This window comes from Cannabis sativa, chromosome 8 (genome assembly GCF_029168945.1).
Source record: "Cannabis sativa cultivar Pink pepper isolate KNU-18-1 chromosome 8, ASM2916894v1, whole genome shotgun sequence".
Classification (NCBI taxonomy): domain Eukaryota; kingdom Viridiplantae; phylum Streptophyta; class Magnoliopsida; order Rosales; family Cannabaceae; genus Cannabis; species Cannabis sativa.
The window spans coordinates 21,809,538-21,833,859 of NC_083608.1; the positions used below are offsets into that span (position 1 = coordinate 21,809,538).

Here is a 24,322-nt window from a genome sequence, read left to right on the forward strand (position 1 = left end):
ATATATATATATTTTTAATGAAATTAGCTTAAATAGTGGTTAAAATGGATTGGATTCATCCATGGAATCCATTTGATGGATCCAATCCAATCTAATAAAAAACCAGTTAAAGCATCCAATGGATGGAACCGATCCAATCCAATACATCCATTGGATCGGATCGGATCGGATGACTCAATTCAATTGGATTGGATCGGATGGAAAAATCCAATATCCAATAAATAATTGAATTGGATTGGATGAGTCCAAATCCATTGAATGTGATCCAATGAACACCCCTAATTTTTACATAAACAAATTATAAATGTAATTGAATAAAATTAAGACTACATAAAAAATTAAATAATTTATTAATTACAATTAAAAATGATAACTTCAACAAAATAAATATTAGAGCTAATAGCTTAATACTAGTAAGAAAGAAATAAAAATAAAATTCTAAAGAAACAAAATTTAATAATCGGTAAAATAAAAAGGATCAAAATGGTAAGTAAAAGACCATGAAACTAAATGATTACCTCTCTTTGCTTTAATTTTTGAAAAATAAATTTATTTTCTAGATTGAAGTTAAATTCAGAAAGTTAAATTGAGAAAGTTAGAAGAACACAAAGATAACCATTTATATGGATAGAGAAAAAAATATATATAATTTAAAAGAGGTAAATCTTAAAAATATTGAGAATAAAAGATTGAATATTGATACTTAGAAGATTATGAAGATTGTAAATGGAATTTGAAAGAGCAATCCTTTAACGAGTGTCTGAAGGTAAAGTAAGTTGTTTTCTTTTTCTTTTTTCTCTTTTTGCGTTTTTTTTTTTTGAAAAATGTAGTAACATGTGTAATTAAAAATTTAAATCAATATATTAAATAGACACACGTGTGCTACCATAGGAAGTTACATATGGATCAGGATAAATTTCAATTCAGGTGGCTCGGGCTATATAGCTTTATTCGAAAACTAATTAAGTTGCTTATGTTTTAGCAAATGAAACTTTGACCAATAAAATTAGTACCATGTGAATTGGGATTAATCCTCCTTCAAATCCACTGTAATGTTTTCGAATTTAATAAATTCTGGTTAAAAAAAGAATACTCATATTTCTAACTTAAAATAAATTTATATATAATTTTAATTTAACATTTTTTTTAATAATTTAGTTATATAAAATTGTATATATTTGATGTTATATTTCAATTTTATTATCATTTTAATTTATACATGTTGAACGAAAAAAAAAAAAAAAGTTATTATTATTATTATTATTATTATTATAAATTACCTCCTTTATAAGCCATTCAAAATGTAAAGGAATAAAATAAAAAAAAATGATAATAATAATGAAAAAAATAATAATAATAGTATGATAAAAATAGTCAGTCAAGATGAGAGTGAAAATAGGAGATATTTTCTCCACTCTCACCACTTATACGTTGAGTGGGTGGTTAGTAAAAAAAAATAAAAATAATAAAAAAATAAAAAAAAGGGTCTCTATAAAAGGGAAGAGAGGCAGCATAATAGGATTGGGGGGGGATGATTTTTTTTTGGTCAGTTTCAGAAGTAAACGTAAGAGTGAAACAGGAGAGAAAATAAGAAAGAGAGAAAGCTTTGTGCATAAAATTTTCATCTGCAAGAGTTTCTACACAGTAAGGGATAGGTAAAATTCTTTATTCTTTGCTCTTCACTTTAAATCTTTCTTTGCTCTAATGAATTTTTCTCTTTTATCTTTGGTCCACTTTGATCTAGGCTCTTTGAGCCACAAAAGATCTTCGAAAGTGAGATATAGCCAAGAGATAAAAGGGAAATTCTCATTTTTTTTACACCGTTATACTGCTAAAATCGAACCAATATTTTTCTTATATTTTTCATGGTCCACTTTGATCTAGGCTTTCCTTTAGCCATAAAAGATCTTCAAAAGTGAGATATAGCCATGAAAAATATATGAAATCTTAAAAAAAAAATTGGTACTGTTATGCTATCCGATTTATTGAAAAAGATCTTCATGGTTAAGAAATTATCAGGATGGCAAAATTATTAAAAAGAGCGGACTTAAAAAAAAGGTTAAATATTACCTTCGAAAAGAAGCAGTACTCTGAATTATATCAATTGATGGATATATATAAATATGTACATATACTTCTGATCGGCCTATCAGAGTTCGAAAAAAAAAAGATTAAATATTCACATTGAGCAATCATTGCTAAAAGAAAAAAGCTGGGCTTATATACAAATTATATATATTGTTGAAATTATATATGTTGGCCCATACATGTGCGATCACAGTATTGACCCAGGCATATATACGTATAAATATATATATGTATACAAATAAGATTAAAATTATTGTATTTGTCTTGTCGTATATATATGTATTTATGTGATATATGTTCATTAATGTCATTCCTTACACCTACATAAGATGGTAAACAAATACTGACATTTAATCAAATCTCAAGGACACAAAGGAGTGCCACGTTTCAATAGTTGCATGAGTAGAAGAAAAATTAGCATTATGGCTAATAAAAGGAGAGTGTATATAAATATATATACATAAAAAAAAACTTCTAGTTACCTACTCAAAATTGAGTCGTGGTAGAGAATCGAATCTTCAAATTCAAATGATAAAAAATGAGTAGACGAATGAAGGTCCTACACTGATAAACGAGAGATGACTCAAAGTGTGGCAACCTAGCAGGAGAGACTCAACTTTCTGAATTCGTTGAAAAAAACACATGTTTCGTTGAGCATTATAAGATATTTATATACGGATAAAAATTTAAGCCGTAAATTATATCTTATATTTGATTTAATTTAAAATTTAAATTGAATTAAAAATGATAACTAAATATTATCATATAAAAAATTAATAATTAATTTAATTATTTCCTTATAAATTTTGGGAATTATATTAGATTAATTAAAATATCAGTCAAATAATCTTTTTATTTATAAACAAAAAATAATAAAAAGATTTGAAAACTCAATTTTATCACAAAAAAAAAAAGTGGTAAAATTCTAAAGTCATATAAAATGGCACAAAATTCCAAATGAGCTCACCAAAATTAATCTTGGAATATTAAAGAGGTCATTTACCTCACCAAATTTCAAAGAGGTCATTAACCTCACAAAAATCTCAAAAATGGTAATTTTACCTAAAAATTAAAAAGTGCACTAAAATTCAAAGCCATAACAAATTAAATGGCATTCCAAAGAAAAAGAGGTCATTCACCTCATAAAAAAATTAATTAAAAATTCGGAACTACGTTTGACTTGATTCCTATAAAAGGATACGTAGGCAACTTAGTTGCTAAGACTAAGTGCAGTCGCCGATACCGCAAAAAAAAATGGTATCAAAAATACAAATCTTAAAATTCCCTTAAAGGTCATACACCTCGAAATTTTTTTTTTTTTTCTAAATTTTCAAATAGCAAAGAATTCCTGAAAGTGGTCATATACCGGAATTCTTTATTCAAATTCTAAAATACTGTATTCTGAACTACAAGTGGCTTGATCCTTCACAAAGAAGGTATGTAGGCAGCTCAGCTAATTAAATGGACTGAGTTCAGCTGCAATTCCAAATTTACCCCAAATTTCCCAAATTTATTTTAATTATTTAATGTCATTGTAATTGGAATCAAAGGGTATTTCCTTTAAATAAAAGGATTGTAATTAAGAGATTATTTTTATAATCTTGGATGGGTCGAACTTAAATTAATAAACTCTTATGCTATAATTTTGGCATAGGTAAAATTGTGTTTTGCATTTATTTTTAATATTCTAAATGTGAAATTTTGTTGCTTAACATAATTTTTGGCGCGCCCGGTGGGACCCATTCTCCTTTTCATCTCCAAATATGATGACTATTATTCAACTTTAACTTTATGGTGCTAATCATGTTTACTGTTTTCAGGAAAAAAATGGCACCACAAGTCACGGTTTACTTCCACAAGTTACCAACAACCTCTTCTGCCCAAGGAGGGAAAAAGAGCCGCTTTTTGGCAGCATTCTCTATTGATCGAGCACCCATTTCATGCAGGGTGCCCGAACCAATAAAGAATGTGAAGACACCTACACCAGCTAAAAAGGCTGGCAGAGGGAAAGGTGTGAAAAGCATTACTAAGACCGCACAGGCCTTAAGAGGCAAGGCAGCAAAGGGATTTAAAAAGAGGCAAGCCCGGGCAGTGAAAAGGTCTGCAACAAAGGTTGCCAAGACAGAAGGGAGGCCAACTAAGATTGGCTCCCCCGTAATGATCCAAGAATGGGAGCGTATCTTGATTGGTTCTGTTCCTATTTTCTTGCCCACTACCGTCTCAGTGATGGTTACCTCTGCGGAGGAAACTGAGGCAACACCGACTTCTCAACCTCGGAGAGGTAGGAAGGCGACAAAAGGGAGGAAGGGGACAAACACTTCACCTTCACCAAACCCTCTTGAAATGAGGGAATTAGTAGGAGGCACCCCGATTAGGCCTCCGATCGTAATCTCTGTCAACCGCCAAGGTCAACAGGGGGTACCTGCTGAGATCAATGAACGCCCTTTATTAGATGAAGGGTGTAGGACGCCTTTCTCCTTCCCAAAGAAGGCTAGAAGCGATAGTGTAAGGGTTCCCAAAGCAAGCCCTAACGCATTCCGAAGAGAACATGGTGACTGGATGTTTCTCCAGGGCTACCGACCAACAAGGGTCACCTCAACTGCTAAGCTTACCTCCTACACGGGCCCTGTAACTCGATCGAAAGCTCGTGCCATGCAGGAATCAGTGAATCCCTCTTTTCAAAAAGTTCAGGAAGAAGGGTGTACATCTGGACACTCTTTAGAAGACACTCCCCATATTGAACACAGTGAGGGGATGTCTGCTGATCTCATTACTCAATTCGAAGCACTAACCATTGGCAATGATAAAAATATGCCAGTGTTAGTAACTGGGACAATCAGTAATGAAGAGAAGATTCAGGAACTGCAAAGGTTATTAGCTGAGAGGGACGAAGAAGTAGCCCGACTCTCAACAGAATTATCTCATCAAGTTAATATGAGACAAAAGGAGAGTGAGATTGGGCAACAATCCTCGTCCTCAGTGCCGCCTGTAGGCAACACACAACCGCCACCACAAGGTGTGCAACCACCACTAGCTGGTGCCCAACCTCAGCAGGACCTGAAGGCTCTTATCATGGAGGGTATTCGGGAATATCAAGCTGCAACAATGCCTATTCTTGGATATCATAAGCCATACCCGGCTTACTATGATCAAATTCCATTTCCACCAAACTACATCAGACAAAAGTTTGAAAAGTTTGATGGAATTAATGGTTCTCCTCATGAGCATTTGGCCTATTTCACCTCTGCATGTGGTGAATCTGCCCAATCAGATGCACTATTGATCCGGCAATTTGTGCAATCTCTAAAAGAGGCAGCATTCACCTGGTATACTCAGTTACCCGCAGGATCGATAACTACTTGGGATGACATGCAAAAAGCTTTCCTGGCACAATTCGTGAGCTCAAAGAAGACCATAAGTCTCCATGACCTGGTGGAAACAAAGCAACGAATTAGTGAAAGCGCTAATGAGTTCATAACCAGGTGGAGAAACCTCAATCTCCAATGTCCAGAAAGGATATCGGAACAAGCGGCGGTTTCAATGTGCGCCAAAAACCTCAACCCTGAGGTGGCAACTTTTGTGGGCACAGCAGAACCCAAAACTTTTAATGAGCTCGTCTCGAAGGCCTGCAACGTTGAGATACAAATTTCTCGGCAAAGGGGTGGCAAACCCTCACCGAGATTCGAAAATAAAAAGCCATTCAAGAGGGGAGAATCAATGGCAACTTTTGTCAATACCGGCAACAAAGATAAAGGGAAGGCACGGGAGCCGCAAAAGAAATTAACTCTCAAAGAAAGGAAAGAAGTTAAATATTCATTCGACGATGATGATGTCGACCAAATTTTCGATGAGTTGTTAAAAGCTAAGGCAATACGACTCCCCGAGCCGAAACGACCCAACGAGGTTGGTATGACAAATGATCCAAATTATTGTCGGTACCACCAAATTGTGAGTCACCCATTGTCGGATTGCTACATCCTCAAAAACATTATCGAAGGCATGATCAAGAGAAAAGAGATTGAGATTGACTCTTCTCTCGGGAAAGCGACAACAAATACAACTTCCCTAACCGAGAATGACCAAATACCAAATGATCCCACACAAAGGGACATAATTTCTGTGGCATTTGAAGTCGACAAGGAAGTTACAATAGTCCAAGCCCACTCAGACATGCCAAGGCCAGGAAACCCAAATATTCCTACATTATATGAGCTCATGACAGAGCCTAATTTAGAAATTTGGGAGGACTGGTATGATAGTGAAGAGGATTTAGAAAGTACATGGCAAACATGTACTCGGAAAAAACCGGCGAAAATTCCATCTCGGAAGTCATCTGGAACCTCCGGAGTCAAATTTCGGAGTAGACCAGATATAAAGGATCAAAAGAGTAAGAAAAGGATCGGCAAGCAAAAGGCCGTTTCCAAAAGAAACGAACTCGAACAACCAAAACGAAATCTTGTAACTCTGGAGGAGTTTTTACCAAAAGAGTTACGGGACAAGGCAGCTAGTCGTAATGACAGTGTGTCGGATTGCTGCATGACTTTAACAAAAGAAGATCCTGAATCTACTTTACCTGAAAGTGAAAAAGAGGTAGATGAAATTACCTTGCAAGATATGCGGCGGAAAATTTTTGCAAAGAAGGAAAAAGAGGCGAAAGAGCTTGAAAAAGCTAAACAAGACCTTCAAAAGCCTTCATCTTCGGCCAACCAAGAATCCGCCAATGACAATCGAAGATGCAAAAGCACTGGTGAAGATGAGATGACGCGAGCAAAATATGATATATTGGCTCATCTAAAACGCATCCCTGCTCTTTTAAGCGTTTATGATGCACTGCAAATGTCTCCTGAGCATAGAAATGCACTTGTTGTCGCATTGACAAGTCCTGAATTTTATACGGAGAAAATAGAGCCAATGAAACCTATATCACTTGAGACGCATACCTCTTGTATGGCATGCATAACTTTCGATGATAAAGATCGTCAGTTGGGAGCTGCCTTACATAATCGACCTCTGTACGTGACGGGTATGGTTGCTGATAATCGCGTGAGCCGCATCATGTTGGATTGTGGATCGGCTGTGAATGTACTCCCCTTAAAAACCTTGAGAGATGTCGGGTTACACCCACGTCAATTGTCTCCATCATCATTGACTATTCAAGGTTTTAACCAAGCTGGAGAAAAAGTAAGGGGAAGTATCACACTAAAAATTGAAATAGGCGAGTTAAATTCTGAAGCCTTATTTCATGTCATCGATTCAGATACATCCTACAATGTGTTGTTAGGGCGACCATGGCTTCATGAATATGGAGTCATTCCTTCAACACTCCACCAATGCTTTAAGTTTTGCAAGGAAGGCAAAGTCAAAAGTGTCAATGCAGACCCGAATCCCTTTTACGGGGAACAGGTGAATTATGCCGATGCAAAATTTTACAAGCCAGCTAATGTCACCATCTTGAAAGGGAAACCTGAGGAGAGCAAATGTCATGAAAACTCAGTCATACAAAACTCTCCACAAATTAAGCGACTATCGCTGGTGAAATCTCCTCAGTCCAAAGAGGAGAACTTGAAGGTATCTAACCAAAAACGAACCTTTAAGTATATCCCTAAAAGTCAACGAGGAGTAGGGCAAAAAGCTTTGACACCGATCGAAGATTCGATGACAGCCCTGATGACAAGCTTTACTTTACCACTAAGGAAAATCGATCAGTCACTACCCAAGGGTAAAATGCAAATTTCAGTTTCCTTTGGTAAAGATAGCAAGAAAAATAAAAGAGTCATTACTCTCAATAAAACGTCCTCCACTTCTGTAACTCCGAAAACCTTCAAAACAATGAAGAAAAATGTTCATTTCAAGAAGCAAAAAGGAGTCACAATCCATCAGAATAGTGATTGTTTAAAAGCTTCTTTTGAACCAGATGAGTTAACAGAGGAGGAACAAAAAATGTTTCACAGCGACGATGTTCCTACACCTTCCCCGCGGGTCTCAGTATTTGATAGACTTGAACCAAGCACATCCACCCCACGAGTGTCAGCATTCGAAAGGCTTGTTTTCCCAAGTGCTCCACAGCCAAAGGGAACTAAAATGCAAAAACAGTGGATGCCAAAACAGAAGAAATCTTTGAGAATTACTATTCGGGGGCATGAAACACAAGAAGATGGAGAAAATTTTGCTCAAGTCAATTACCTCTCTTTCGAAGAAAGCTTGACCGTAGAAGATGAAGGCTCAAGCTCAAACCCTTCGGAAGATCTTATAGACATCTTTCAACCAGCACCTCAGGAATTCGAAGATGGAGGACAAGCAACTGTGGATGACTTAGTAGAGATCAATCTCGGGACCGAGGATGATCCAAAGCCCGTGTTTGTCAGTGCCTTATTATCTGAAGAAGAGTTACCACAGTACATACAAGTCCTTCGCGAGAACAAAGATGTATTTGCTTGGTTATACCGAGACATGCCGGGGTTGAACCGAAAGGTTGCTGTGCACAGGTTGGCAGTATCAAAAGATGCTACCCCTGTTAAACAATCTCAAAGAAGGATTCGACCAGAATTACTTCCCAAAGTCGAGGCAGAAATCGACAAGTTAAGAGACTGTCAGTTTATTCGGGAAGTTCAGTATCCTACCTGGCTTGCAAACATCGTCATAGTGATGAAGAAAAACGGGCAACTCCGCATATGCGTGGATTATCGAGATCTTAATCGGGCTTGCCCAAAAGATGAATTCCCACTCCCCATCACTGAGTTATTGATAGACGCTACCACTGGTTTTGATGCCTTATCATTCATGGATGGATTTTCTGGGTACAACCAAATAAAAATGGCACACGAGGACGAAGAGCTCACTGCTTTTCGGACACCAAAAGGCATATTTTGTTATACAGTTATGCCATTTGGCCTCAAGAATGCAGGGGCAACCTACCAAAGAGCAATGACCACAATTTTTGAAGACATGATGCACAATACTGTCGAATGTTATGTCGACGATCTAGTGGTCAAAACAAAAGAAAGGACAAATCATCTTGACGATTTAAAACGAGTCTTTGACAGGCTCAGGCAACACAATCTCAAGATGAATCCTTTAAAATGTGCATTTGGGGTAACATCGGGAAAGTTCCTCGGGTTTATCGTCAGACATCGAGGAATTGAAATCGACCCTGCAAAGATCAAAGCAATTTTGGAAATGCCTCCCCCGCGTAATTTACGTCAACTACGTGGACTACAGGGAAAACTTGCATATATTCGAAGATTCATCTCAAACCTGTCTGGTAGATGTCAACCTTTTTCGAGATTGATGCAGAAAAATGTCCCATTCATTTGGGATGAGGCATGCCAGAATGCTTTTGAAAGTATTAAAAAGTACCTGTTACACCCACCAGTGTTGAGAGCTCCAATCTTAGGAAAGCCATTGATATTATATATCACTTCACTCGACCGCTCCTTGGGAGCAATGTTGGCACAAAACAATGAGGAGGGAAAAGAAGTTGCTCTTTACTACCTAAGTAGAACTTTAGTAGGGGCAGAACAAAACTACCCTCCAATTGAGAAAGTGTGTTTGGCTTTAATCTTTGCTGTCACAAAACTACGACACTATTTGCTCTCACACCCTGTGACTTTAGTGTCAAAAGCTGACCCTCTAAGATATATCCTATCCAAGCCCGTGTTGTCTGGACGACTTGCCAAATGGTCCATGATGCTATCAGAATTTGAAATCAACTTTGTCCCCCAAAAAGCAATAAAAGGACAAGCTTTGGCTGATTTTCTGGCAGCACACCCAATTCCAGATGATATGGAGTTGCGAGAGGATTTTCCAGATGAAGAAGTCTTCGCAATTGATACTTCATCGTGGCAATTATATTTTGATGGGGCAGCAAGAAGTAGTGGGGCAGGTGCGGGAATTGTCCTTGTGACACCGTCAGGAGGCCTGATACCTTACTCTTTCCATATTCTAGCTATATGCACAAATAATGTAGCAGAATATGAAGCATTAGTTATCGGCCTCGAAGTTGCACTCGAAATGAAAATACAATCATTAGAGGTATTTGGCGATTCTCTTTTGGTTATTAAACAAATGAGTGGTGAATTTGCCGTCAAGCATGAAAATTTAGTCCTTTATCACGAAAAGGCTAAATATCTGCTTGGCCAATTTCAAGATATAACTCTAAATCACATCCCCAGATCAAAAAATGGTAAAGCTGATGCATTGGCTAATTTAGCTGCATCACTAACACTTCCTGAAGAAAGGGATATTCAAATTACCATAGGGGAACGCCATGTATTATCCCAATCTACGGAAAGAGTTGAAGAAGAAAATACAGCCAACTTGATAACTTTCCTGGATAGTGCAAATGAAAATGACTGGCGTCAGCCAATCAAAGACTACATCCAAAAAGGAGTCTTGCCAGAAGACTTGAAGAAAAGAGTGGATGTAAGAAGAAGAGCGCCTCGATTTGTGGTCTTTAATGACACATTGTACAAGCGTTCATTCGATGGAATATTATTGAGATGTCTCTCGATAGAAGAAGCGGCACATGCACTTCAAGAGACTCATGCCGGTACATGTGGCGCCCATCAAGCTGGCCCAAAATTGTCAGCTCAATTAAAGCGGTTGGGTTACTATTGGCCTACTATGGTTCAAGATGCAATTAATTTTGCTAAATGTTGTAAGTCATGCCAATTACATGGAGATTTCATCCATCAACCCCCTCAACCACTCCATCCTTCTATACTGTCATGGCCTTTCGAAACTTGGGGAATGGACGTCATTGGTCCTTTTACGCCACCCTCTTCCAAAGCCCATAAGTATATTTTGGCCATCACAGATTACTTCTCTAAATGGGCCGAAGCCGTGCCACTAAAAGAAGTACGGGCGAAAGATGTCGCTGATTTTATAAGGACCCACGTAATTTATCGATACGGGGTTCCTTCAAAAATTATCTCCGACAATGCCCTTTATTTCAAATGTAAGGCAATGGTCAAGTTGATGAACAAGTACAAATTCAAGCACAGTTTCTCAGCTAGTTACAACCCGTCTTCAAATGGTCAAGCAGAAGCATTTAACAAAGTGTTATGCAAAATCATGAAGAAAACCGCAACAAAGAATAAGAGGGATTGGCATGAACGCCTCCTAGAAGCTTTGTGGGCTTATAGAACCACTGTGAGGACTGCGACTGGTTGTACACCTTATAACTTGGTGTTTGGGTCTGAGGCAGTGTTACCTTTGGAGGTACAAATACCTTCATTAAGAATTGCTACTCAACTAACAAACCCAGATGAAAAGCGGCAAGTCCGTCTAGCCGAGCTTGAAGCATTAGATGAAAAGCGGCTTGCTATTCAACAAAAGCTCGAAATTTACCAAGCCCAGGTAGCGGGGGCATTCAACAAGAAAGTTAAATTTCGATCTTTTTCGGTTGGAGATCTAGTGCTTACTGTGAAACGACCAATTGTCATAACTAGAAGGATGAAAGGCAAATTTGAGGCGAAATGGGAAGGACCTTATGTTGTTACTAAGGTCTTCCTAAGAGGGGCATATGAACTTTCAAATTCAGAAGGCCGATGCATTTATCCGTGTGTTAATGGGAAGTTCATCAAAAAGTTCTACACTTAAACAAAACGGTATTTACCCATGATGTAGATAGCGCACTTAAAAAAAAAAGAAGCGAGGGTGCAATGAACTACGTAAGGCTTGATCCCACTTCGGGTACGTAGGCAATCTAGTTTATGACTAGGCCCAGCCACACCAAATAAAAAATTATCTCCTCAAAAAAAAAAAAAAAATTGTAAAGAACTACGAACGGCTTGATCCCTTAAAAGGGTACGTAGGCAATCTAAATAAAAATTGGATGCAGCCACAAAATAAAAAAAAATAATATTCTTTATTCCTCCTAACAAAGGAGTCAAAATTCTAAAAGGTCTAAATGACAAAATACTATTAGTCCTCAAGGCTAATAAACAAAAAAGGCTAACAAAGACTAAAACTAACACTAAAGCTAAAAAGTTTTAGAAGCAAAGTTGTAAGATCTTCAGTCCATCTGGAGAAATAAAGTCAGAGCGCCGAGTCTCCTCTGGATTTCTTCTTCTTGAATCTTGAGTGTTGCTTTCGCTCTCTCAGCTTCATGGAATTTTTCTACACTAGCTTGGTCCTTTGACCGACTTATCTCCTCAGCGAGATGTTGTTGCTCCTTCAAGGAATCTTTGAGACTAGAAAGATCTACCTCAAACGATGCTTTATTGGCTTCAAACTCAGCTCTTCGTTGTTGTATGGCTAGTTCCGCTGCAATAATCTCTGCTTCCTTTGCTTTAAAATCTTCAAAATCCTCTGTCTTGTTAGTGACAGATATGGACAAATGATCTATAGCTGCCAAATTATCCTTATCACGACGGAGAAGATCCATGATAAGAGATTCATCAAGACTAAGGGCATTCTCAACAACTTTAGCAGAAGCGAGAGACTCTTCTTGGGCCTTGAGCAAATCATTGACAGCGTCAGTGAACCATGCAACCTCTGCTAAACCACATTTATAATGCCCGCAAAGGGTACTCAACACGTCGAGTTGCATACTCACGTCAGCACGATGTTTTGAAATATCTGATGTGGTCAAAGGAGAAGATGACAAATGAAGAATGTCTTTCATGCATTCAATCACAAACTTTTTGGTATGCTCATTCAAGTTTGAGTTGGTGATTGCTGAAGCTGACACTGTCAACACTGGGTCCGGTTGAGGAATAAGCGAATCTGAGGGAACAACTGATGATGGAACATCTGTCTTTGCGGAGACAATCAGTTCTGGTAGAATGGCTGGCTCTGTAGGCAATGCCTCATTGTCAAAACCCTTGTCAACATAATCATCAGACCCGTCAAAATCGATAAGTTCTTCATCCCTAGAGCTAGAAGCTATAAAGCAAGTATCAGATGGCGGCATCTCTGAACTCTGAGAAAGTGGGAAGGAGACATCTTCAATACGACTAGAATCATCATGCTTTGCACGTTTCACTCGTTTGAAATGCGGAGCCAAAGAATGGTCATTTTCTGATCCAATGTCCGATTCAACATCGACGTAGTTAGCACCAGTGACGGCATAGTCAGAATCAGTAAAATCATGCTTTTCAGGAGTACATCTCAGAAAAACCTCGTCAAGGGTGGAATAAATTTTTCGAATGTCCTTAATGACATACTTAGGATCCTCTTCCACATAGGGTTTCTTGGTTAACTCTAAATGGAGATTTCTCACTGATCTTCCTAAGTAAGGTATACAAGTTCTTACCCACCAACGACCATACCACCAAGTACACTGACCCATGCGAGTGATACTGGGAATATGAAAGTGAATACCAGTGTTCCTTCTCAATAGTAATGCCCAAGCTTCAGCAACACCAAGTATCCCACATTGTGTCCTCCAAGAAAAACTAGAACGAAGTTCATTCGATGGCACACCTTGATCAAATCCAAATTGGCGAGCGAATCTATTGGAAAAATATGGTTCAATGAATAAGTCCTTGCCTACTCTCACAGGCAACATAGATGAACGCATAGAAACAAGCATTTCAAATTTATCATCAGATAAGTCTTCATGGTCTATACAATCAACATCTTCTTCAATAGGAAAAGAATATGGTCGGTGAATGACATAATCTTCTTCCCTCAGGATACGACGGGCTATGTTTAAACTCGGCTCTTCAGGTGGCACTCCAGCATACTTGCCTAAAAAAGGCAAGTCAATTAGGGAACTCCAACCAATATAAAGATCACGAAAGTGTTCAGCCAACCAACCCAGTACGTAATGTACAGGCATGAAACTTTCACCCAGACCTTGCATATGCAGAGCTCCGATACTCAAACCATGATAAATATATCCTAAAACAGAAGGCGCTAACGAAACTTTAACCCCTTGTGCCATCAACGAAGCCATATAAAAAGTCTCTGGTCTCACATCGTAGCCTTGGTAGGGAAACACAAATCGACTTAACCATAAAGACACAAAAGCTGCAAGGATACATTCACGGGATGCTTCTAAAGGAAGAGAGCGCACATCTGCTTGTTTATGCCCTTTTCTTGGAAAAGTTCTCTTTGAAGTTTTGGAAGTTTTGGAGTCAGAAGTTGTTTTAACACCTGCAAAAACTTTCTTCTTTCTATAAAAATATTCAACCCATTGCTGCCATGATACTTTTGTAACTTTCAAATGGACACAAATTCGAGCGTGAGTCCTTAAAAGCTCTGCAACAATTGGACTGCGCATAGGTCCTTGCATCAGTTTTGCATTTAAGGGAATAAATTCTTCATAAGGAATCCCCAAAATCGGTAAGCCGCCAATGACCTTCAGGTCATACAAAGAAATACCCATTTCGCCGCTGCTATGGTGAAAAGTGTTCGCTAAGGGCCCCCAAAGTTCTGTGAAAGCTTTCCACACAGTTGGTTCCATTAAGAAGGGGTATCTAGATACTGATATGGCACCATAAATCTCAGCATCACGTAGGGTACCTGGATGCTGACGTAAAATCATCTCTGTCCATTCCATTAGATAAGGGAGAAATTGGGCCCTCCCCCTAAAAGAAAAATTTCCAGTAACCTTCTTATCCAGCAGAATGCGGTGAAGACTGGGAAAGAACTCACTATTAACTTTGTGAGTAATGTCAGCATCAACTTTGTTATCAACCAATTCAAGAACTCTAGCTTTGAAATCTGCGCCATAATGTCGCACGTGTTGGATGGCCTCTTGATCGTTAGAATAACAATATCGCAAGTCACCAGAACTAACATCCTCAGTTTTTGATAAAGAAACAAGGTCATGTGGGACCACTGAAATCCGAACTTCTTTCAGTGGTACAGACCGTGGATAAGATGGCCCATACTTAATTTCAGATCCCGTCTCGTCAGGAGCCCGCTGAGAATGAAGCATACCAAAGGCATCCATGCCTAAACAAAAAGAAGCAAATAAATTAGTCCTTTAAATCAGGGAAACTCAAGCATACACATGTACATAAATGTCATGCACATGCTTGAGGGGGCATCTGTTGAACGAAAAAAAAAAAGTTATTATTATTATTATTATTATTATTATAAATTACCTCCTTTATAAGCCATTCAAAATGTAAAGGAATAAAATAAAAAAAATGATAATAATAATGAAAAAAATAATAATAATAGTATGATAAAAATAGTCAGTCAAGATGAGAGTGAAAATAGGAGATATTTTCTCCACTCTCACCACTTATACGTTGAGTGGGTGGTTAGTAAAAAAAAATAAAAATAATAATAAAAAAAAAGGGTCTCTATAAAAGGGAAGAGAGGCAGCATAATAGGATTGGGGGGGGATGATTTTTTTTTTGGTCAGTTTCAGAAGTAAACGTAAGAGTGAAACAAGAGAGAAAATAAGAAAGAGAGAAAGCTTTGTGCATAAAATTTTCATCTGCAAGAGTTTCTACACAGTAAGGGATAGGTAAAATTCTTTATTCTTTGCTCTTCACTTTAAATCTTTCTTTGCTCTAATGAATTTTTCTCTTTTATCTTTGGTCCACTTTGATCTAGGCTCTTTGAGCCACAAAAGATCTTCGAAAGTGAGATATAGCCAAGAGATAAAAGGGAAATTCTCATTTTTTTTACACCGTTATACTGCTAAAATCAAACCAATATTTTTCTTATATTTTTCATAGTCCACTTTGATCTAGGCTTTCCTTTAGCCATAAAAGATCTTCAAAAGTGAGATATAGCCATGAAAAATATATGAAATCTTAAAAAAATTTGATACCGTTATGCTATCCGATTTATTGAAAAAGATCTTCATGGTTAAGAAATTATCAGGATGGCAAAATTATTAAAAAGAGCGGACTTAAAAAAAAAGGTTAAATATTACCTTCGAAAAGAAGCAGTACTCTGAATTATATCAATTGATAGATATATATAAATATGTACATATACTTCTGATCGGCCTATCAGAGTTCGAAAAAAAAAAGGATTAAATATTCACATTGAGCAATCATTGCTAAAAGAAGAAAAAAACTGGGCTTATATACAAATTATATATAGAGGAAATTACACTCCATACCCTTTTTATATTGTACTCTTTTATTTTTATCCTATTTTTTAAAGTATATTATTTTTACCTCTTTTTTAAAAAATTGTACCAATTTTGCCCCTGTCACTTTAAGATACTCTCCATGTAACTCTCTTATGTCAGGGTATTTTGGGTACAATTCATATAAAAAGAGGTATGTTTCAAATAAATATAAAATTAGAGGTAAATTTGATTAATTGATGAATAAAAGAGGCATTTTTCAACTTACCCCAAATTATATATGTTGGCCCATACATGTGCGATCACAGTATTGACCCAGGCATATATACGTATAAATATATATATGTATACAAATAAGATTAAAATTATTGTATTTGTCTTGTCGTATATATATGTATTTATGTGATATATGTTCATTAATGTCATTCCTTACACCTACATAAGATGGTAAACAAATACTGACATTTAATCAAATCTCAAGGACACAAAGGAGTGCCACGTTTCAATAGTTGCATGAGTAGAAGAAAAATTAGCATTATGGCTAATAAAAGGAGAGTGTATATAAATATATATACATAAAAAAAAACTTCTAGTTACCTACTCAAAATTGAGTCGTGGTAGAGAATCGAATCTTCAAATTCAAATGATAAAAAATGAGTAGACGAATGAAGGTCCTACACTGATAAATGAGAGATGACTCAAAGTGTGGCAACCTAGCAGGAGAGACTCAACTTTCTGAATTCGTTGAAAAAAAACACATGTTTCGTTGAGCATTATAAGATATTTATATACGGATAAAAATTTAAGCTGTAAATTATATCTTATATTTGATTCAATTTAAAATTTAAATTGAATTAAAAATGATAACTAAATATTATCATATAAAAAATTAATAATTAATTTAATTATTTTCTTATAAATTTTGGGAATTATATTAGATTAATTAAAATATCAGTCAAATAATCTTTTTATTTATAAACAAAAAAATAATAAAAAGATTTGAAAACTCAATTTTATCACAAAAAAAGTGGTAAAATTCTAAAGTCATATAAAATGGCACAAAATTCCAAATGAGCTCACCAAAATTAATCTTGGAATATTAAAGAGGTCATTTACCTCACCAAATTTCAAAGAGGTCATTAACCTCACAAAAATCTCAAAAATGGTAATTTTACCTAAAAAATTAAAAAGTGCACTAAAATTCAAAGCCATAACAAATTAAATGGCATTCCAAAGAAAAAGAGGTCATTCACCTCATAAAAAAATTAATTAAAAATTCGGAACTACGTTTGACTTGATTCCTATAAAAGGATACGTAGGCAACTTAGTTGCTAAGACTAAGTGCAGTCGCCGATACCGCAAAAAAAAATGGTATCAAAAATACAAATCTTAAAATTCCCTTAAAGGTCATACACCTCGGAATTTTTTTTTTTTCTAAATTTTCAAATAGCAAAGAATTCCTGAAAGTGGTCATATACCAGAATTCTTTATTCAAATTCTAAAATACTGTATTCTGAACTACAAGTGGCTTGATCCTTCACAAAGAAGGTATGTAGGCAGCTCAGCTAATTAAATGGACTGAGTTCAGCTGCAATTCCAAATTTACCCCAAATTTCCCAAATTTATTTTAATTATTTAATGTCATTGTAATTGGAATCAAAGGGTATTTCCTTTAAATAAAAGGATTGTAATTAAGAGATTATTTTTATAATCTTGGATGGGTCGAACTTAAATTAATAAACTCTTATGCTATAATTTTGGCATAGGTGAAATTGTGATTTGCATTTATTTTTAATATTCTAAATGTGAAATTTTTTTGCTTAACAATACATAATTAATAAATAAATATATTTTTTGTTTAATATTAATAAATGAATATTAATTATTATTTTATCATCAAATTATTACACTTTAATATGCATGTTTTGGAACTTGTGAATTCGGTCATACATGTGTCTTAGATGATATTTTTTCATATCATGTCGTGCCATTCTAACACATTGTGTTGTGCTTATCCTAAATTCCTAATTTTATATTTTCCGTGTCTTATCCTGCTCTTATTGTGTCCAAAATCTCGACTGGTATCAACAACACTAGTAAATATTACCTCTCTGTAAATCCTATATTCCTAAAATAAATATGTAAAATATAAATTAAAAAAAAAAAAAAAGAGATCAATGCCACCATTCACCCAGCAATACAAAATTGCATATGCTAGTGCAGAACATTGGCTAATTATTGTAGAAAGTGTCACCTTTCATAAACTAAACTGGCACTATTTTCTTACTTCAAAATTGATTTGGCTATGTTACATGGATTGGCATCAGGAATTAACCAGCATCCTTACTCCACTGCCAGCTTATCACATAAAGATTGGTATGCTGCACTGCAAAGCTTGAACTTCTCCTCTGCCACAGCCTATTATAGTTCATAATGTCAGTAAATGAATTACATACATTAATGGAGGACAATATATACTAACATTTATTGGTATATATATATGGAGAACCCAGTTGAATGAATGAGGCATGTGCAAACCTTGGAAGAGCCTAAATGACGATCTGGATGCCATTTTAGTGCACATGCTCGATATCTGTAACAGGTAATCATGGAAATTAGTGGAAATGAAAAAACACTAGCTGTGTGTGTGGGACAATAGCAAATAGCTAGTGAAAAACTTACGCATTCTTAACCTCTTCAAGTTTCAAAGGACCAGAAACACTTAATCCAAGGGCCAATCTGTGTGAAGATAAATTTGATTCTAAGCTCTCTGACTCGTATTCGTATTCATATTCATATTCTTCTTCGATCCTGTGTCTCCAATTCCAAGAGTTCTTGGAGAACCTTGACGAGCTCCTCCATTGAGTATCATCTTCATTAAGGAATGACCAATGATAGAATCGATTTCCACCAAATGCAGATCGAAAAATGGTCTCTGTATCAACATAATCATCTTCATCTTCACAAATTCGGAAACCTCCTGGCAGCATAAATGTGTGAGTATACGTGAAACTTCCAAAGAATGAAATGAAATAAGCTCTGATAAAAAATAGATCAATCATCCCAAGGAGAAACAATTTAAGGAAAAAACAAATTGGGATTTGAGTTTAGTCTGACAATCTCATGCCACTATTAATCAAAGCCAATAAAATAAACAGCAATCAAATAAAAATGGTCAAATGTCTTCTGCGAGCAATAGTGAGTAAAGACAAATTGTAGAGCATTTAGTTTCTTCCCAGGAATAGGTTTACAAAGAAAGGTTTCTACCCTATTGTTTTTTAATGGAAAAAGTTTAATCAGAAGTATTAAACTGTGTCCTTACTTCTGTCCCAGGCTGGCGACCCCCTATTGCCAAACCCTCTTCTAAAGTCTTTTCCTGAGTGTGGCCTTCTGAAGGGGCCTTTACTTGATGTTGAGTCATCTTCATCACACTCATCCCGCAAGCTCTGTTACAGTAAGTAAAGCTTTGTTTAAAATCTACTTACAAAAATGTCAAAATATGACTGATTGAAGGCTTTTATATTTTCATAAAATAAAAACAAGAAACAGAAGATCAGTCCTGAATTAAAAATGAGTCAGTCAATGTAAGCTAGAAAACAAATCTCCTTATACTCATAAATCATTATACACAGAGATCAAAAGAGTTACCGTCCCCAATGCCCACTTTTTCATCGACAAAAAATATAAATGAATAGCAGAAAAAAAAAAGGATCGAGAAAAATGCTACATACATAATGTGTAAGAGAACATCATAGATGCAAACCTGGAAGAAGAAGTCGGCATAGGCACTGACATTGCGCAGCAAGTTTTCTTTTGCATGAAGCTTCCGAAACCTTTTGGAATAATAGTTGTTTTTCTGCAAATAAACAGCTAGATAAGAGTTGCGGACAAATAAACTTTCTACTAATTGAGATAAAACATAAAACATTAACATATCAAAAGTAAAATGAGAAAATAGTGAAAAAGAAATCTAAAGAATAGAAATGATAATTAAAAGCTGATAAGTTGTTAACCTACACGAAATAGAAGGGTCCACTCACTGCAATTAAAAACATGTTCTCACAGTCACAGGCAGCAGCAATCATTTACATAACATGTTACATAAACCAACAAAAAGGGCCTCGTGCAAACTAGTTGTTTTGCTCTATGTAAGGTCACATGTGTGAGGATGTTGTGGTATGAGAAAGTTAATAAGAATGTGTGGAAAGATTCTCTAAATCAATTCGACACAAAATGATAAGGAATTTGTAGAAAGATTTAGTACAAGTACTTCTCTCTAAAATAAAAAAGACAAGATTGACAATACTCTTTTATAATAGGAGAAAATATACTCTCACAATGAAATTCAAAAGCCAACATTACAGTCAAGAAACAAAAGCCAACATTTTTAAAAGCCTTTTCCAACTCATCATATGATTGAATCAAATCTCTTATACCAATATCTCGACACCTTTTTGAGATCCTATAGAAATTTATTCAACCTGCATGAAAAAAATGCAGTTTTCACATTCAGCTACTCTAAATACAAGTCAAATCATGTAGTACAGTACACAAGAGAAACTCAAACCATTGTGAGTGAGTCAAATAATCATCTATAATACTTTGTTTAAGTCAATTGTTCTCTCTAAAAAAAATCACCACTTATCTAGCACAATACCAATCGACTACGTCATTGCCATCATGTTCGATCTTGTAGACTCATTTGTTTTAGAAGGCCTTCTTTTTTGTGGTAGTAGAACAAGATCCATGACTTTGTTTCTATGGTGACCTTCAATTTCGAATTCATTGAAAGTTGATGGTTCTCCATCCTTTGGTTTGGTTAGTAGACAGTGTACAATATTTCCATCCAATATACACTCTTAAGCCAATATACACTCCAATATTTCCCTCCAATGTACACTCTTCAGTACCATCTATGTATATGTTTATCACACACTAGATTTATTTTTCTTTCTCTTTCTTTTTATCTCAACCATCTTAGCTCTTTGTCATAAACTACTCAACAAAACCTAAACCTAATTTAAAAAAAAAAAAAATCACTCTGTAACGAAGCTTCAATCAAACGTTGTTGCGTAACATATCTCCCTATTAGTTGGGAAACATGTCAATGAGTACCAATAATCCATAATTGAAATGAGTTCGTATCTTAAATCAAATCAGTCAAGGAACAAACGCCAACATCTTTAAAAGCTTTTTCGTTGCATTTCCAAACACAAATTATCAATAATCGAAATTCAAACACGAGTTTCAATGGGAACGTTACTAACCAAAACAGACTGACAATATCAAAATTACAAAACGGTTTTCTTTAGAGAAAGCGAAAAATGTATGACTTAATCGAAGAGAAATTGAATGATAGCAAGAACTTGAAACAGAAATTTAAATATTCATAATATAAAATCATAATATACACATATATATATAGAGAGAGAAGAGAGAGAGAGAGAGAGAGAGAGAGAGACAGAGAAGCTAACAGTTTCCCAATAATTGCGCCGTCGACGGTCTAAGACAGAAGTGGAGTGAAAATGGGCAGCCTTAGAAAAGTAACAGGAAGGGTTGGAGTTAAAGAGAGCAGCTTTAATGGTGGTATGTCTGTTCATTTCCGGTGGACAATGGGAATGAAGTGTGACCGAGCGGGATTGGGAGGAAGAGAGGTGATTTAGCTTTCCAATCGCAGCACTGAAGCCAAGCTACGTGTTGACTATTGATCCAGGTCCACCCATAAGCACCACTGCACGGACCTTCTCTCTTCTCTGAGTTCCGTCTTCCTAAATATATATGCAATAAATTTGGGTGTGGCTGAATGAATCTGCCAAAACAAAAAAGAAAAATTGACTCTATGTTTGGACACAATGTGTGTTTGAATATCTGTTGGTAATTACTTCATTCTTAGGTGCTTTCTCAAAGGAGATATTAGCTAAAATAACCCTTTTCCAAAACTACTTTTATTAAATATCCTCTTATAAAGTTATTTTATTTTATTATTTTTTATTTTGTTGTATTGTATTATATTAAAGTGTATTTTATACAATATTTTTATGTAAAACAATATCTAATATTAACTTTTATGGACATTTAAATATATAATATTTTAGTATAAATTAAATTTTAACATAGTATTATATAAAAATATGATATATAATCAAATTCAATATAATACAATACAATATGACCTAACACGACGTTCCAAATAAGCCCATAATGTATAAATATTATAATGTCTATTGCCATATTTTCTACTAATAAAAAAAATTAATAATAATCTTGATGGTTTAATCTATTTTAGGAAAAAATGGTGTTTCTAAAATATTATTGTTATATTTCATATTTATTTTAGACAAAATTATAAATTTTATAAATGTTATAATTTTTATTGCTACATTCTTTACATTTCATAATAATCTTGATAATTTTAATCTATTTACAAAATGGTATAATATCTATTGTCACTTCTAACTTTTACAAAATTTGATCAATATAAAAATTAATTTGATTAATAATTATAAATCTCAACCATGAATGGTAGAGCTCTACTAATTACAGCCGAGTTATATAATTACAATTTTTACTAATCTCAACCATATATAGTCGAGCTCAATTACTCTCAGTTGAGCCATTTTTTGAAATTTGATCGGCTCCAATTTTCTTATACAATTTTTTCAATAACATCTCAAATACAGTGCTCGAATCATCGACAATTATAAATTTAACTTTCTTATTTTTTGGCGATCACTTATATGACCCATGTTCATCCTTCCACTCCCCATCGTACTGAACATAGATTATTATTCGAGTCAATACTGTATAAAAAATAGAAGGTTGATATTAAAAAATAGTTAAATATATTAATTTAAAATTATAATTAACAAGTTTAATTTTCAACTAAATTCAATTAAGTGTTATCAATGTGTCCATCAAAGAGTTTAACAATAATTGAGTATTAATACTATTTTTAACAATAATTGAGTATTAATACTATCTTGACCATGTTTGGTCGAGCTAGTTGAGCTCTATTAGAATTATCATATCTATTGAATGTCACTTTTTTAGCAAACATCGATGAAAAAAGTTTAACAATTAAAATTATAATTCAGGATCAAATCTAGTTGAGCTCTACCGTAACGTCTGCCATCTTGACTGACAACAGTCGAGTTCTACTAAAACTGTAATCTCAACTAACATAGTTGAGCTCTACTAAAACCACCATCTCAACTGACATAGTCGAGCCCCCTGTAATTTCAACCTCGGTTTCACTTCGCAAAAAATAGAATTTTCAACTCAAAAACTACAAAATAGTAATAATATGGCTAGTATGATATTTTTTATTGTTGTTTCTATCACATATATATGAAAAAACAAGAATCAAGCTAAAAAAAATATAATTTTTACTATTTTTTTACATTCAAAATAAAAAAAAAAATTAAAAAATTAGGGTTCATTCACTTACCTTGAATGTAATTGCTCTCTTGTCAACAATATTAATCTTATCTATATGTAAGTGTATTATAAATTAATTTTCTATAGATTTGAAGAGATTTCATAAGATTTTGAGATAATTTTAGAAAAATAGAGAAAGAGCATGGAAGCACCATGTGAGGGGAGGAGAACGTGATCGAGGGGGAGGATTGTTTTTTTTTAATGATATGGTTTTTTATTTTTAATTAAAAATAAATATAAAATAATAAAATAGTATTATTGAGATATAAAAGTTTCATTAAAAGAGAATGTTAATGCAGCTAAATTTTTAAAAATTAAGGTTACTTAGTTAATAGAAAAACTTTTTAAGGTCATTTAGCTAAATAAATAAATAAATAAAAATATATGGTTTGAAAAGCTTAAAGAGGGTTGTGTAGTTTTCTAGAGAGATAAATTGGGAAATACTTTTTTTTTTTATCTAATAATCAAAAATACCCTTATATTATATTTCATTAAAATGTATCCACTTTTATGAGTGAGTTGCCTAATATACTTTCACCGTTAAGTATATCACATAATTTACATAAACCTAAGGAGTATAATTGGGACATCATCTATAAAAGTGGGTATATCTTAAAGAATATAGAAATAAGGGTAAAAATTAAAATAAATAAAATAAAATAGGTATACATTGTAATTTCTACTTTTCATATCGACAAAATTCTTTTTATTGTTTCTTATTCATATCGATACATTGATATTAAATACTAACATAATAAGATTATTAATCGTGTCAATACTCAAATATAAACA

General features: G+C 34.7%; 1 protein-coding gene across 2 annotated transcripts; it reads right to left on the reverse strand.

Moving 5' to 3' along the window:
- Window positions 1–18,172: 18,172 nt before the first annotated feature.
- On the reverse strand, window positions 18,173–22,023 carry LOC115699724 (uncharacterized). Of its 2 annotated transcripts, none has more exons than XM_030627254.2 (6): window positions 21,568–22,023; window positions 19,857–19,949; window positions 19,416–19,539; window positions 18,776–19,073; window positions 18,632–18,686; window positions 18,173–18,511 (listed from the first exon to the last, which is right to left on the reverse strand). In XM_030627254.2, exons 1-6 carry the CDS (start codon window positions 21,691–21,693, stop codon window positions 18,437–18,439), a joined length of 771 nt encoding a protein of 256 aa, XP_030483114.2. In that variant the 5' UTR covers window positions 21,694–22,023; the 3' UTR covers window positions 18,173–18,436. The 2 variants fall into 2 exon arrangements, with proteins under 2 accessions (XP_030483114.2, XP_030483113.2); XM_030627253.2 differs by having other exon boundaries at window positions 21,556–22,023.
- Between the last annotated feature and the right edge of the window lie 2,299 nt (window positions 22,024–24,322).